The following is a 12,674-nucleotide window of genomic DNA, read 5'->3' as shown; positions in this document are numbered from 1 at the left end:
TACTGCTGCTCCTTTTAATTTCTTCATTCCATTTATTTTAGGTTTAGAAATTAGAATTAGGATCTTAGGATGGGCTTACCTCATTTTTTAAAAGGGTGCTAGTCCCCACTAATTTTATTTAATTACTCACAAGACAATACTACTAGCTAATTAATATCATGTTTATCTGTTTCTTTTTTCTTGTCGCATTTTACAATAATATTTTGCTTGATTTGTTTATCTTGTGAAAGTTTTTGGATGAATTGCGACAAATGTATAATCAGTTTATCACTTGTCTACAAGTGTAACATCTTAACTTTCACTATTAATATAAACATTATTTACTTTTTGACTACATCATTACAAACACTCCATATGTTAAACACAAATTTTATCATGCAAATTATTTTTGATTAGTCTTTCAACTCTTTATTAAATTAATTATATCAACTTTAGAATTCTTACTAATGCATAATTATAAATACTCTCATGTAAATGGTCAAAATTTTGCATTACAATGTCACAATTAATAAAAAATGCTGAAATGGAGGAGTTTAAAAATGTTAAGATAATGGGGGTAAGGAAGGAATGAGCTGGTAGTTTGTTGGTAAGAAAAACAGAAACGTAAAAATGTGATGTTAATATTGTTAACAAAAGAAAGAAAAGGTCTTTCTTCTCAAAAATTACAGCTGTGCAGACCAACTTCCTGGGTTCTGCACCTGCTTCTTCTTCCTTACTTGGAAAATCCTAACAGCAAAAACTCTGAAACAGAGAACAAATTCATCGAAAACCCAAAACCCCCCATTTTCAGGGGAGGTTACTTTTTTGCCGTTAACTTCACGGAAGATTTTGGGTTCAACACATGTTTTCTCTCTAATACCCAACTCAGATTCACTTGTATTCTTCAAGTTTTGCCGTTGATAATTGCTTTTTTCTTTTTCCACCTTTTTTTTTTTCTCTCTTTTTCATTCTCTTTCTTAAACTCAACTATGTTGTTGTTGTTGCTGCAAATGCTGCTTCTTTCCAGGTACCCTTTTCTTTTTTCTATCTCTCACATTTTATTCAAGTTGCTAACTTCATTTCTGCATCATATAAAATGTGTCAAATTCTATTCATTTGGGAATATTTCTGATTCTAAATTTGATTCATCAATTTCATGGATCTGTACCTCTTATTTCTTGTTGTGCAGATAACTTTGTTGATAGGTGCTCTAATTTGACCCATTTATCTTTCTAAGGTAATTTCCTCTTTCAATATCTCTTTGAATTGATATACTGTTATATTTTGTTTGATTTTTGTTACATTTCCTTACTTCTAATTTATTTCCTTTAATTTTAGTTCAACTATTAATTTGATTGCTAAAAATAGTAAATTCTTCTTCCTTCTAGTATGAATTTATCAAAAATTTCAGCTTTCCCATTTTCAGGTTCATGTTTACTAAAATCTTCATTACACCCTGATTTGTTCTTCATTTTATCAATCATCCCAATTCAACCGGATCCTTCAATTTATCTTAAGTTAAATGAAGTATAAATACAGCTTAATTACTCGATGAATTGTTGCTTAGTTAGTCTTTCTGCTCCTGCAGCAAAAAAATGATGTGAGACTAGAAAATTGGAATTATCATTCATGCAAATTTACTTTGAAAGAGGACCTTCAATTTGGAAAATGGGAGGGACAACGGGTTTGAGTTGATTAGATTCGATAATTTGAAAGAGGACCTTCAATTTGGTATACCTTGGATACCATTAGTGAGAAGTGAAACCCAGTATATCATCCATCCCAATTTAGTAGAAGTACTAATGGCTGTTTTTTAAGGGAAAAGAAAAAAGAGATTCTTTTTCTTGTGGGATTTGACTAATGCTTCATGCAATCAACTCTTAAAATTAGAAGGTGAAAGCATGGAAAGGCAGTAGGAGAACATTGATCATGAGTGATAATTAGTGTTGTAAACAGAAAAAGACTCGTCTTTATTATCAACTAACCCTTGCATACTTATTAGTGCTCCCTTCTTTATCCAAAAAGAACTCCCATGCTTTATTGCTTTCTTTAGCGCTTTAGCTGTATGCTTACTTTTTGATAAATGTATTATGGAGTACTACCTTTTATACTAATCCTAAAGATCGTATAATGACTGTCAGGCGAGAATTGAACTGGACATTTCTTTGTTTTCATAAATAGTGGCATTTATGCTTTGGTACAAAAATTTTCCGTTAATCCTATTCTTTCTTCTCCACTCATTTTAATTTGATGCTTAAAGTGTAATTCCGAGGGTGGGTGGACTGACGTTAATGACTGGACCCGGCGGATGAATTCCTTGGAAACACACTGGGTCTGGTATTAATCTAGCATTCATTCTGTTGGTCCACAAATTAGTCTTCAATCAAAGGCAGCTACTTTGCTAACATGTGGCTCCCATTCTGGTGTACATTTAATCCTTGAGTTGTTCGTTGATACTTAGGTGAAGTATCTGTACCTTCTCTTTAATTGCAATACAGATTATGAGATTCTGCTTGATGCTTTTATACCCTGCTTGTTGTCCCATATAATTGTATTCCCTTTTATCCGGTAATTCATATCTTACCTCTCAATGTACGGTTTCTGCAATTTTTATACCACTCGTGTTGTTGCAATCATCTTTGTTCTAACATAACAACATTGTTATTTGTCTAGATTATTGTTTATCTTAAAGAGATAACTAGTCTTTAAGCATTTTTCATAGAGTGCATGTTCAGTCTCTCTCTCTCTAATTTTATTTATTTATTTATTTATTTAAACTTTTTTTTATTTTTTTGCTTTCTTGCTATTTGAGTGAATTTTCTTAGTTTTTGTAAACTCTACGTTTCACATGCATGCAGTGCTTGCTTTAGTTTGTATTCGTAGGAAATATGATCGGACTGCTGATAGCCTATTCTTTCTTATGCCAGGCATTACCAGAAAATCGCTGCAACAGACCAACAATTATCCTATTGAACTTACACCAGTAGGATATCTATGAGGCTCTTCTTTCTTTTGACATTGGTGTCCCTTTTCTTGCTCATTTTTCCACCTCCAAATCATGCTGATCTGGAAAATGACAAGCAAGCTTTGCTTCAGTTTGCTGCTTCTATCCCTCATGGCCGGAAAGTGAACTGGACTTCTTCTGCCCCAGTATGCACTGCTTGGGTGGGCATTACCTGCAGCTCAGATAACAATAGTGTAGTTGCTGTCAGGCTACCTGGGGTTGGACTTAAAGGTCTTATCCCTAATAACACCCTTGGGAAGTTGGATCACCTGACAACCCTCAGCCTCCGGTCAAACCTCCTCTCGGGAAGTCTTCCATCTGATCTGCTGTCCCTTCCTTCTCTCCAGTATGTATACCTACAACAAAATAACTTATCTGGAAAAATACCATCTTCATTATCCCCGCAACTCAACACATTAGATCTCGCTTCTAACTCCCTGCAGGGCGAAATTCCATCATCTGTTCAAAATCTGACTAATTTAAATAAATTGTTCCTTCAAGATAATGCTCTTACTGGATCCATCCCCAAATTAAATAATCAAAGTCTTAAATATCTGAATTTGAGCAACAATCACCTTAATGGCTCAATCCCATTGGCTCTTAGTGGCTTTCCCAATTCGTCATTTCGGGGAAACACTGGCTTGTGTGGACCTCCACTTAAACAGTGCTCTGGAGTTTCTCCTGCTTCTGCTCCTGCTGTGTCTCCTTCAGATAACGTGGGTCCTACACCTGCTGCTCATGAAAAAAAACACTCGAAAAAGGGACTAAGCAAAGTGGCTATCATTGCCATTGCAGTAGGAGGAGGTGTGGCACTTTTTCTTCTTCTGCTAATGGCTTTCTTTTGCTGTTTAAGGAAAAAAGATAGTGAAGGACATGGTGTTCTTAAAGGCAAGGCTTTTGGTGCTGGAAGGACTGAAAAGCCCAAGGAAGATTTTGGGAGTGGGGTCCAGGAGTCTGAGAAGAACAAATTGGTTTTCTTTGAAGGTTGTTCCTTCAATTTTGATCTTGAAGATCTACTAAGGGCCTCTGCTGAAGTGCTGGGAAAGGGAAGCTATGGGACAACTTACAAGGCCATCTTGGAGGATGGAACGACAGTAGTCGTCAAGAGATTGAAGGAGGTTGTGGTTGGCAAAAGAGAGTTTGAGCAGCAGATGGAAACAGTTGGGAGGGTTGGTCAGCACCCTAATGTAATTCCCCTACGGGCTTATTACTACTCTAAGGATGAAAAACTTCTTGTTTACGACTATGTATCAGCTGGTAGCCTGTTGGCACGTTTGCATGGTATGCTATCTGTTTCTCTTTGTTTTATCGTTTTTGTTTCTTAATTGTCAATTATGAAAATGAGAAATGATATTTAAAAAGTAGAACTTTGTTCAACTTAGCAATTACTATCCTCAAGAGCTTAGATAAACAAAACAATTTATGATATTTTCAGGTAGCAAGGATGGTGAAAAACCACCACTGGACTGGGAATCCAGGATAAAAATTTTACTAGGAGCTGCTAAAGGAATAGCCCACATCCATTCAGCTGGTGGTGGCAAGTTCACACATGGGAACATTAAGTCCTCCAATGTGTTTCTTTCCGAGGACCATAATGGTTGCATATCAGATTTTGGTCTGGCTCCCCTCATGAGCTTCCCTGCTGTCCCTCCTAGAACTGCCGGCTACAGAGCACCAGAAACAATAGAGACAAGAAAAACCTCCCAAAAATCTGATGTTTATAGCTTTGGTGTTCTCCTTCTCGAGTTGCTTACAGGGAAGACTCCAGTGCAATCACCTGGACGTGATGATGTGGTTGATCTCCCAAGGTGGGTGCAGTCAGTTGTTCGGGAGGAATGGACTGCAGAAGTATTTGACGCAGAGCTAATGAGAAATCAGAATATTGAAGAAGAGTTGGTTCAAATGCTTCAAATTGCCATGGCTTGTGTTTCCAAGGTGCCAGATTTAAGACCTGACATGGGAGAAGTGGTGAAGATGATCGAGGAGACCAGGCAGTCGGATTCTTCAAGCAGACCATCGCCAGAGGCTGAGGGATCAAAGTCTAAGGCTTCAGATACCATTACACCGTAAAAGTAACAAAGAGCATTCAATTGTTCTTTTGATTTTATCTTTTAGTGAAAAAGGAGGCTACTAACAAAGGACTGTACATAGCTCAAAATCTTGGTACTTGCTGCTAATGAGGTCCCAGCTATTCAGTGATTCTTTTAGAGTTATAAATTAGGAACTCAAATTGTGTCATTCTTTTCTTTTTTCTCAGGTTTTTTATTTGTTGATCAGTATAGGAGGGGTGTTGTAGCTAAATTTGATTCAAACATTTGCCTTTTTTTATTGGTGTTACTGACATCTTGTATAAGTGTATCTGTGCTTGAATTAGTCTTACAATCAATTAAACTCTAACAAATTAGTTTGACATACACTAATTGGAGTCTTAATGATGAGACAAGAGGGGAGGGGGTGGTTTGATACTATTTTTCATAAATCTTCATGCATGATTACGTGACTCGTTATCAAGCAAATCATGGTTCCGATATTGAATTCAAACAGAAAAACTTGATTCTACTTCGCTTTAAATCAAATTTCAATTATATCAACTCAGGTGATACAGGTTGGCCATTATAACCAAAAATAAAAAATGGCCAACAACAAAAAAGCAATGGGACAGTAATCTGTAGTCCAATCTTGTGTTAAAAAATGTTTACTGTAAAATAACTCAAATACGTAGTATGACCATCTATTTCCTTCCTATCTCAACGGACCTTCTACAAGTTAGAACATATTTTAGGTTACTGCAGCGAGTTTGATGGACCCTTGTTGACTAGATCGGCACCACTTACATAATTCGTAACAAAAGAAATAAGCCTAAAAGGAGCACCGATCAGAGGAGCATCAGCAAGTGGCACACTCTCATCTTCAACACCTACAGAAGCTTGTGCTTCTATATCCTGACTTTCATTTTCATCTAATGAAATTTGCACTATTTCTCCAGTCAGACTGGTTTCTGATGAATGCCGGACTATATTAGCATGTTCTGAGTTTAATTCATCAGTTACTCTTTGCTCATCTTTGACTGGAGCTGTTCCAAAAGACTCGAAACTCTTTGTTGACAAGGAGTTATCTTCTTGAATATCCTCGGTGGATCTAGACAAAGGATTTGCAGAGGAATAATCAGGTATGTCCACCGAAGTTATATCAGGCACTACAGCTCGTTGACCAAGCACCATGGACATCTGATTTACCTAAAATGTCAAAAAAAAAAAAAAAAAAAAAAAAAATAATGGACATCAGACTTGCTTATTCTCTTACCCTTGCTTATTCTCTTACCCTAAGGATTAGTAAATGTGGTTTTAATCTTAGGGTTCAAGAGGGAAGGAAGAGGTTTCAGATAAAACAAAACCATCATACACTGGCAACACTGCATGTGTCACTCATGAATTACCTTTTCAACAAGATCTGCATTTTCTGCCATCAATTTCCCAATCAACGCATACATTTCTTCCATCTCAGTATTCAAGCTCTCTTTCTCAGAGGCATCCTATATCAGAAAGTCAAAACCCATCATAGACATTAACAAAGGTTCTTTCAAAATCTGTATGAGAGATACTTTCAATGTGTGCCACACAAGATCGAATGCTTAATTTGCATCACCGCTCAAATTGGCAGATCATCTCATGACTTCCCCAATATGCAATGACCATGTGTAAACGCACATAAAAAAGAAGGTAGAAGAAGCAAACCTTTTGAGCATCAGTTGGAGGCACTGGAGTAGCCAAACTCATTTCAAGATTGTGAACTCGTGACTGCAAGTTAGAAATGTTGTCTAGCAGCTGCTGCTTGTCTTGTGAAAGACTATTCCTAGCTCCTTCCAACTCCAAAACCTGCCAGGCTTTGTTTTCAATTTAGCATCAGAAAAAATATGTACTTCCTCCGTTTCTTTTAGTTAGCACGCAATCCTTGCAGGAAATTTTAAAATAGTTGCAATGTTACTTCTTTTTTTTTTTTAAGTAAATACACAAACTTGCACCCAAAAATAAAATACTTCGTAAAAAAGGTTGCCCCTGTTTAACCAACTATAACATCTAATAACCCCAACCCCAACTAACTAATTCCTCCAGCTCTCCTTATTCTTCCCCTTACCATTAGCCAATAAATCAAGTACACCCCAACCCCAACTAACCAGGCAACTGCACAATCTGAAAGCCTCAAGCACCTCCCACCCCTTCCAAGTGAACTGCCTAGTGCCTACCCCAACACTCTCCAGCCTCGCCTCCTCCCCTCTAGTTCACCTTTCTGGCCTCCACTCCCAGACAACTACATAGACATCAAGCGACTAAAACCAACACCTACCCCAATACTATCAAAATCCACCACTACCAAAACTTCAATAAACCAGAAAGGGAAGGCAAGAAGGCCACCCAACAACACTAATAAACTACCAAAAGCCTACACTTAACAATTATGTTGGCAACCCACAAATAGACAGAGTAAAGCACAACAACACACCACCAAAAATCAATATTTACAAAAATAAAAACCACTCGATGGAGGTGACTTCAGATCTGGTGGTCAAAGGAGTTGTGTTTGCCAGCAAATCAGCAAGTTCAAAGGCAGTGAAGCAGAAATCGTTCCCTTAATGGGAATTGAAGTGCTGGTGAGGGTGGATTATTAAAGAGAGAAACAGTAATGACCCATTCCAATTGTGAAGGTAATGATGGGTTCACAGAGGGGAAATAGAGAAAGGTGGGAGTGGTAATTAAATGTCATATAAAGCTCCTTTAACTTTCTCCTAACCCTTGGCTTGAGCACCAAGTTTTTGGTTGCAACTGCAAAGTAATGGAGTAAGCAAATTGCTTTGGTAAAAAAAACTAAATGGTGCATGAAATCCTACTCTTTCTCAATAAGTATTTATACTAACACGCAATAGATAAATTAATTTGGTCCAAATACATGACTGATAAATATTAAATCCAATTTAATTATCTTATCCAACAAAGAAGATGAAGCTCCTTTCTATGCTGTAACATGCTTGACGCCTTGACTTGTTAACCATCTAATCAAGTACAATTAGCTTTTCAACATTATATATCACAAACTCGCATAACACATTACATACCTGCATTTTCAACTTTGCGTTCTCGGAATTCAGAGTCATGATCATTTCCTTGTCTAGGTTCTGCACATAGGGGAGGATAACCAAAACATATGTATTTAGCTTCCCATCTTAAACCGAAGAAGGCAGCAGAAGGTGAACTGAGGTTGAGGCAAGTAAAAAAATACTATGACAAAGTAGAACTATAGGATGACAGTAAAGGCCTTGGGTGACTTAAAAGATGTTGACTGACAAATACAATGATGATGACAAAACAACAATAAGTGCTGAAAGCAACAGCGCAGAAGGTTTTTTGATGGGGGGAAACCAGAAAAAAAGATTAAACTAGGCAAGTATAAAAATATGAGTATTACGGAGTAATAATCATCAAGATAGAAAATCTTACCTCTGTTTCAACAAGAGAATGTTTCTCCTTCTCAACATGCTGATATTTTTCCAGCAAATTCCTCTGAAACAATAGATGATTAATTTAGTCATTAAATAGACAGTTCAATCTGAAGTCATAGGCTACCACAGTAATGACATGAGCATTAAAACACGAGGAAGAGAAACATATGTACATGACCACTACGGCACTAGCCACGTTTCCCAAGTTTTATTCACTTGTTTTCATCCAATTATACGCGTTCTACTTTTTTTTTTAGCAGCTCCTACCCCACCCTATGCGAACCTATATATTTAATTGAATCCCAAACTCTCCATCAATCTCCATAAAGTGAAAAGGACCCACATGAGTGATCCCTATTGAGTTCTTAAATTTTGTAGCAACAATTACTAAGTAGAATTCTGGAAAACTGAGGTAGTATGGAAAAAGTCAAAAAGCACATATAGTTTACGACATATAGTCTTCTTAACTCTCACCTGTTCAAAACTCAAAGAAGCATTCTCTTGTAATAGCTGGCTGATTCTCTGCTCCAGGCTCACCTGAGAATTAGAGAATAAGTATAACTGTGAGTGTTGGTTTCTTAAACACACACACACACACACACACACACCCACTTTCCTCCAAAGAATTGTAACAATTTTCCAGGCCAAACAGTGCAAGCATGCCAGAAATCAATGCAACACAATCCACCCAACATAACCTCTTTCTCATGCCAGGAGTCACTTTCAGTCTGTAATTGCTTCATTTTCAACTCTAGGTCGGCCTGCAAAAAGAGGGAAAACAAATTGAAGCAAATTGAGTATTTTCATCACAAATTTTTTTGTTTGCACTGTGATATATAACCATGTATCCCATAGTACATGTCATAAAACAATACCTGTCTTTGTATGTAGGAGTCTTTTTCATAAAGTAGTTGTTTGACCATATCTCTTAATCTAGCCTAAAAAATACAAAAGGAAAAAAATTATCATGACAGGGATGCAATGCAACACATAGTGAAGCGTAAGCAAAAGCCTTGTAAAATTTACAAGAAACTTCAACTGATCTGACATATATCACCTCTCCTTGCAACGAATTTTGCTTTTCACTGTCAGCTGTAACACACTGCCAATGAAAATTTAGAGAGGCATTAGATGATGAGATAAAATTTGGGCATTTGTATGATGAAAGATATTCTTTCATTTTCTTCCATGCCAGAACTAGTGAAAATGACGTTTCATTCAAAACCTAACGAACATCATCATTGTGTCCAGTTTTTCACAGCATAGAATTCTAATAGAGAATCAGAAATTTATCTTTGTCAAGACAATCAAGTTAAAATAATGTTGGTATCAGATAATGACAAAATCAGTAATCTGCATGAACAGAAAAGCAATTAATTTGGCAGGCCAAAAAAAAAACATTGCCTAATTTCTTATCTCATCAGGGAGCAGCAATCGAAACGGAGTGTACGGTTTTATATACTTATGTTAGAATTATGCTGAGATGCTATCAAAGATTGATATTTGTTTATTGAGAGAATTTGAATCAAACTCAATAAGGTAATGCATTCAATTGAGAAGAATGATAAAGCAAATGATATCCCATTACACCGATAGAGTAGTTTAGATCATGTTGAATAAGAGAGTTTATAAATTAACATTTTGAAGAAGGTTGAACCAACAAAATGTCATTTTTCCTAAAGGTGTAAATTGTCAATAAATGAGGGAGAGATTTTGGAGGACCCTAGGTATGCAATAAAATCATAGGATGATTGTTATACTTGAACCTCACCAAACCAAAGTGCAACAATTGAGTCAATTCATGATTTAACACTTCATGTAATCAAGTACCTTGCTAGTACTATATATCACAGAATATTCTATTCAACTGATTTAATAACTAGATTTTGTGACTATGACTGGAAAACTGCGCATTCAAAGCTAGATCATTGACTCTATACAGTGTTTTCTTCAGAAAGATTCTTATATTCTGAAAAACAAAAATTTGATTTATTATGTGACAATCAATCTGCCATATCTAATCTCTTATGAAAAAACCCCAACAACTAAAAAGGTAGACTTCCACTATGTTAGAGATCACACCACTAGTGATTTTATAAATGTGCTTGACATCAAGTCCTTTGTTCAATTTACAAACTTGACAACTAAATGTCAAAATGAGCAACAGCACAATCTTCTCTCTGTGTTAGAATTGTTTAACACAGCTACAACTTAAGGGGGGAATATTGAGAAGATTGGTGGAGCACATGACATTTTTCATACAACTCTCTCTATGTAATTAGTTTCTCATATATGTTTTGTATTGATCCTAATTGGTTACTACTATTGTTTTTTTCTGTTTTGTCTCTTTGTATAGCTTAGTGCCTTTTTAAAAGGGCTTCCTTGTGCATATAATATGTATATCATAGGGATTTCTGTAAGCCTATTTTGTAGGATTGTAAAGAATAATATCCAATAAATCAGAGAAATAAAACCCAACAAAATTGGAACTTTTCTTACAGTAGAAAATCAAAAGGTAGAGTCTTTAATACTTTTGCACATTCACAGGTTACACAGTAAAATGTCTAATTCACATACAAGCAAATTCGATATTAATATACAGTCACTGTAATAAAAATAATGAAAATGCAGTTATATAACAGCAATAATTAGAAAAATAAACTTACGCCATTATAATTTTGAGGTTGTTTATCATCATCAATTGCTATATTTGACAAATTATCTTGTTCGCCACTAACAGAACTTGCCGAATCGTCGGTTGCTGCTGTTGTTTTGGGTTGTTGCTTATTCTTCTTCTTCTTGTTTTTCTTCTTCTTTTTATCATCCTCCATCTTTCTTGGAAGATCCCAAATTCAACCTAAAACTGAATTAAAAAGCTCCAAATGATAATAAAAAGATCGATGAGCCAATTTAATTGATTGAATTCATGAAACCCTATCTACAGAACAACGATTATGATGAAATAGATGAATAAATGAATAGAAATACAATGCGAGTGTAAAAGAGAAAGAGAGAATGAATGATACCTGGAGATCTAAGATGAGAGAGAGTGAGTAAAGTCCACGGTTTTGGTGCTTTGGAGAAGAGAACTAGAGAAGGTGTGTTTGGTGTGTGCGCAAGTGCAATCTACAAATCTTGTTCGAACACCCAAAAAAACCTTATTTCGAGTGTTACGTAATTACTAATTAGTACCCCGGAATCAATGGTGCTTTCTTTCTCTTATTTATTTCTTTTTTCATATCAACATATGGGTTATGGACTACTTTGATTCGTCTCCCTCATCCAATTTGTTCATTGGGCTAATTATGCTTCGATTTTGAATTGCTCATTTGATGATTATATGTCCTCTAATTTAATCATTATAATAAGCAAAAAAAATACATAAGGTGCCTAAACATCCCGAATGTATGTAACAAAATTTGATTCAATCTCATTAGTAGCAATTTAAGGCCCTTACATTTTTCACATCCTCTTGAATTGTCTAGTTAACTATTTCAGGACAAGTTGACATGTTTCGGAAATGTAAATTTTTTGTTTTCTTCTTACATATGAGTTACCAATAAATATGCATTGGATATTGTATTAATATAAGTAATAGAGGAGATTCAATCTTAATGTTATCCACACATAAGAAAATAAATATGAGATAACAAGGATGAAATTAAATTTGGGATTAAATTGAATTCCTTTCTCTAATTGAAAAGGAAATGTGAAGCCTAAATAAAAATAAAGAAAAAAAAAACAAAAACAAAAAGAGACCAAGGGATAGTAACAAAGTAAGAGTTAGGTAAACATATTACATTTGCATGGTTGTTTTGAAAACTTCACGAGGATGTAAGAAGACATCGAAGCATATATGTATTTAAAAATAAGTCTTTTCTTTCAATATCTGAAAGACGGGGGAGGGGAATAAAGTCTACATTCAATTTAGTTAAGGTTTTGGACTAAATATATTAGGTAAGCCCAGTGATAAGGTCTGTTCACATTTATTGAACTGAACTAAATTGAAGTGATTGGAGCTGATCTGAACTGAACTGAGATGAAATGAATATTTTATGAGAGAAGAAAATTATGAGTTGAACTGAACTGAACTGATTGGAGCTGAACTGAACTGAAATTAAATAAATGTGAACAGACCCTTAGTCTAAACATAATCGCAAGGTCTTCAAATCATGTTTTTTGTACTTTTGGTCTTTC

At 35.5% G+C, this 12,674-nt stretch overlaps 2 protein-coding genes across 7 annotated transcripts; one reads left to right on the top strand and one right to left on the bottom strand.

The window, feature by feature from the left end:
- Window positions 1–528: 528 nt before the first annotated feature.
- Window positions 529–5,397, top strand: LOC110690733 (probable inactive receptor kinase At5g58300). Of its 4 annotated transcripts, XM_021867613.1 has the most exons (4): window positions 529–1,006; window positions 1,169–1,216; window positions 2,907–4,264; window positions 4,419–5,397. In XM_021867613.1, the coding sequence occupies exons 3-4, from the start codon at window positions 2,974–2,976 to the stop codon at window positions 5,051–5,053; spliced, it is 1,926 nt and encodes a 641-aa protein (XP_021723305.1). In that variant the 5' UTR covers window positions 529–1,006; window positions 1,169–1,216; window positions 2,907–2,973; the 3' UTR covers window positions 5,054–5,397. The 4 variants fall into 4 exon arrangements, with proteins under 4 accessions (XP_021723305.1, XP_021723306.1, XP_021723308.1 ...); XM_021867614.1 differs by lacking the exons at window positions 529–1,006; window positions 1,169–1,216 and adding an exon at window positions 1,785–2,440; XM_021867616.1 differs by lacking the exons at window positions 529–1,006; window positions 1,169–1,216 and adding an exon at window positions 2,465–2,547.
- A 146-nt stretch (window positions 5,398–5,543) lies between these two features.
- On the bottom strand, window positions 5,544–11,805 carry LOC110690735 (interactor of constitutive active ROPs 2, chloroplastic-like). 3 transcript variants are annotated; one of them, XM_021867618.1, is made up of 11 exons: window positions 11,504–11,805; window positions 11,144–11,353; window positions 9,535–9,579; window positions 9,353–9,415; window positions 9,176–9,238; window positions 8,952–9,014; window positions 8,476–8,538; window positions 8,094–8,153; window positions 6,718–6,858; window positions 6,420–6,515; window positions 5,544–6,219 (listed from the first exon to the last, which is right to left on the bottom strand). In XM_021867618.1, the coding sequence occupies exons 2-11, from the start codon at window positions 11,306–11,308 to the stop codon at window positions 5,767–5,769; spliced, it is 1,212 nt and encodes a 403-aa protein (XP_021723310.1). In that variant the 5' UTR covers window positions 11,309–11,353; window positions 11,504–11,805; the 3' UTR covers window positions 5,544–5,766. The 3 variants fall into 3 exon arrangements, with proteins under 3 accessions (XP_021723310.1, XP_021723309.1, XP_021723312.1); XM_021867617.1 differs by having other exon boundaries at window positions 11,144–11,340; window positions 11,504–11,804; XM_021867620.1 differs by lacking the exons at window positions 11,144–11,353; window positions 11,504–11,805 and having other exon boundaries at window positions 9,504–9,585.
- Window positions 11,806–12,674: the final 869 nt, after the last annotated feature.

This window comes from Chenopodium quinoa, unplaced genomic scaffold (genome assembly GCF_001683475.1).
Source record: "Chenopodium quinoa cultivar QQ74 unplaced genomic scaffold, ASM168347v1, whole genome shotgun sequence".
In the NCBI taxonomy this organism is placed as follows: Eukaryota; Viridiplantae; Streptophyta; class Magnoliopsida; order Caryophyllales; family Amaranthaceae; genus Chenopodium; species Chenopodium quinoa.
Note: the sequence above shows the minus strand (reverse complement) of the source record. Positions and strands in the feature narration are given on the sequence as shown.

Coding starts and splice junctions, on each gene's coding strand:
- LOC110690733 (XM_021867613.1), top strand. CDS start 2,974: ATGAGGCTCTTCTTTCTTTTGACATTGGTGTCCCTTTTCTTGCTCATT. Junction 4,265..4,418: donor CCTGTTGGCACGTTTGCATG/GTATGCTATCTG, acceptor TGATATTTTCAG/GTAGCAAGGATGGTGAAAAA.
- LOC110690735 (XM_021867618.1), bottom strand. CDS start 11,308: ATGGAGGATGATAAAAAGAAGAAGAAAAACAAGAAGAAGAAGAATAAG. Junction 9,580..11,143: donor AACCTCAAAATTATAATGGC/GTAAGTTTATTT, acceptor TTTCATTGGCAG/TGTGTTACAGCTGACAGTGA. Junction 6,220..6,419: donor ATGCAGATCTTGTTGAAAAG/GTAATTCATGAG, acceptor TTGACATTTTAG/GTAAATCAGATGTCCATGGT.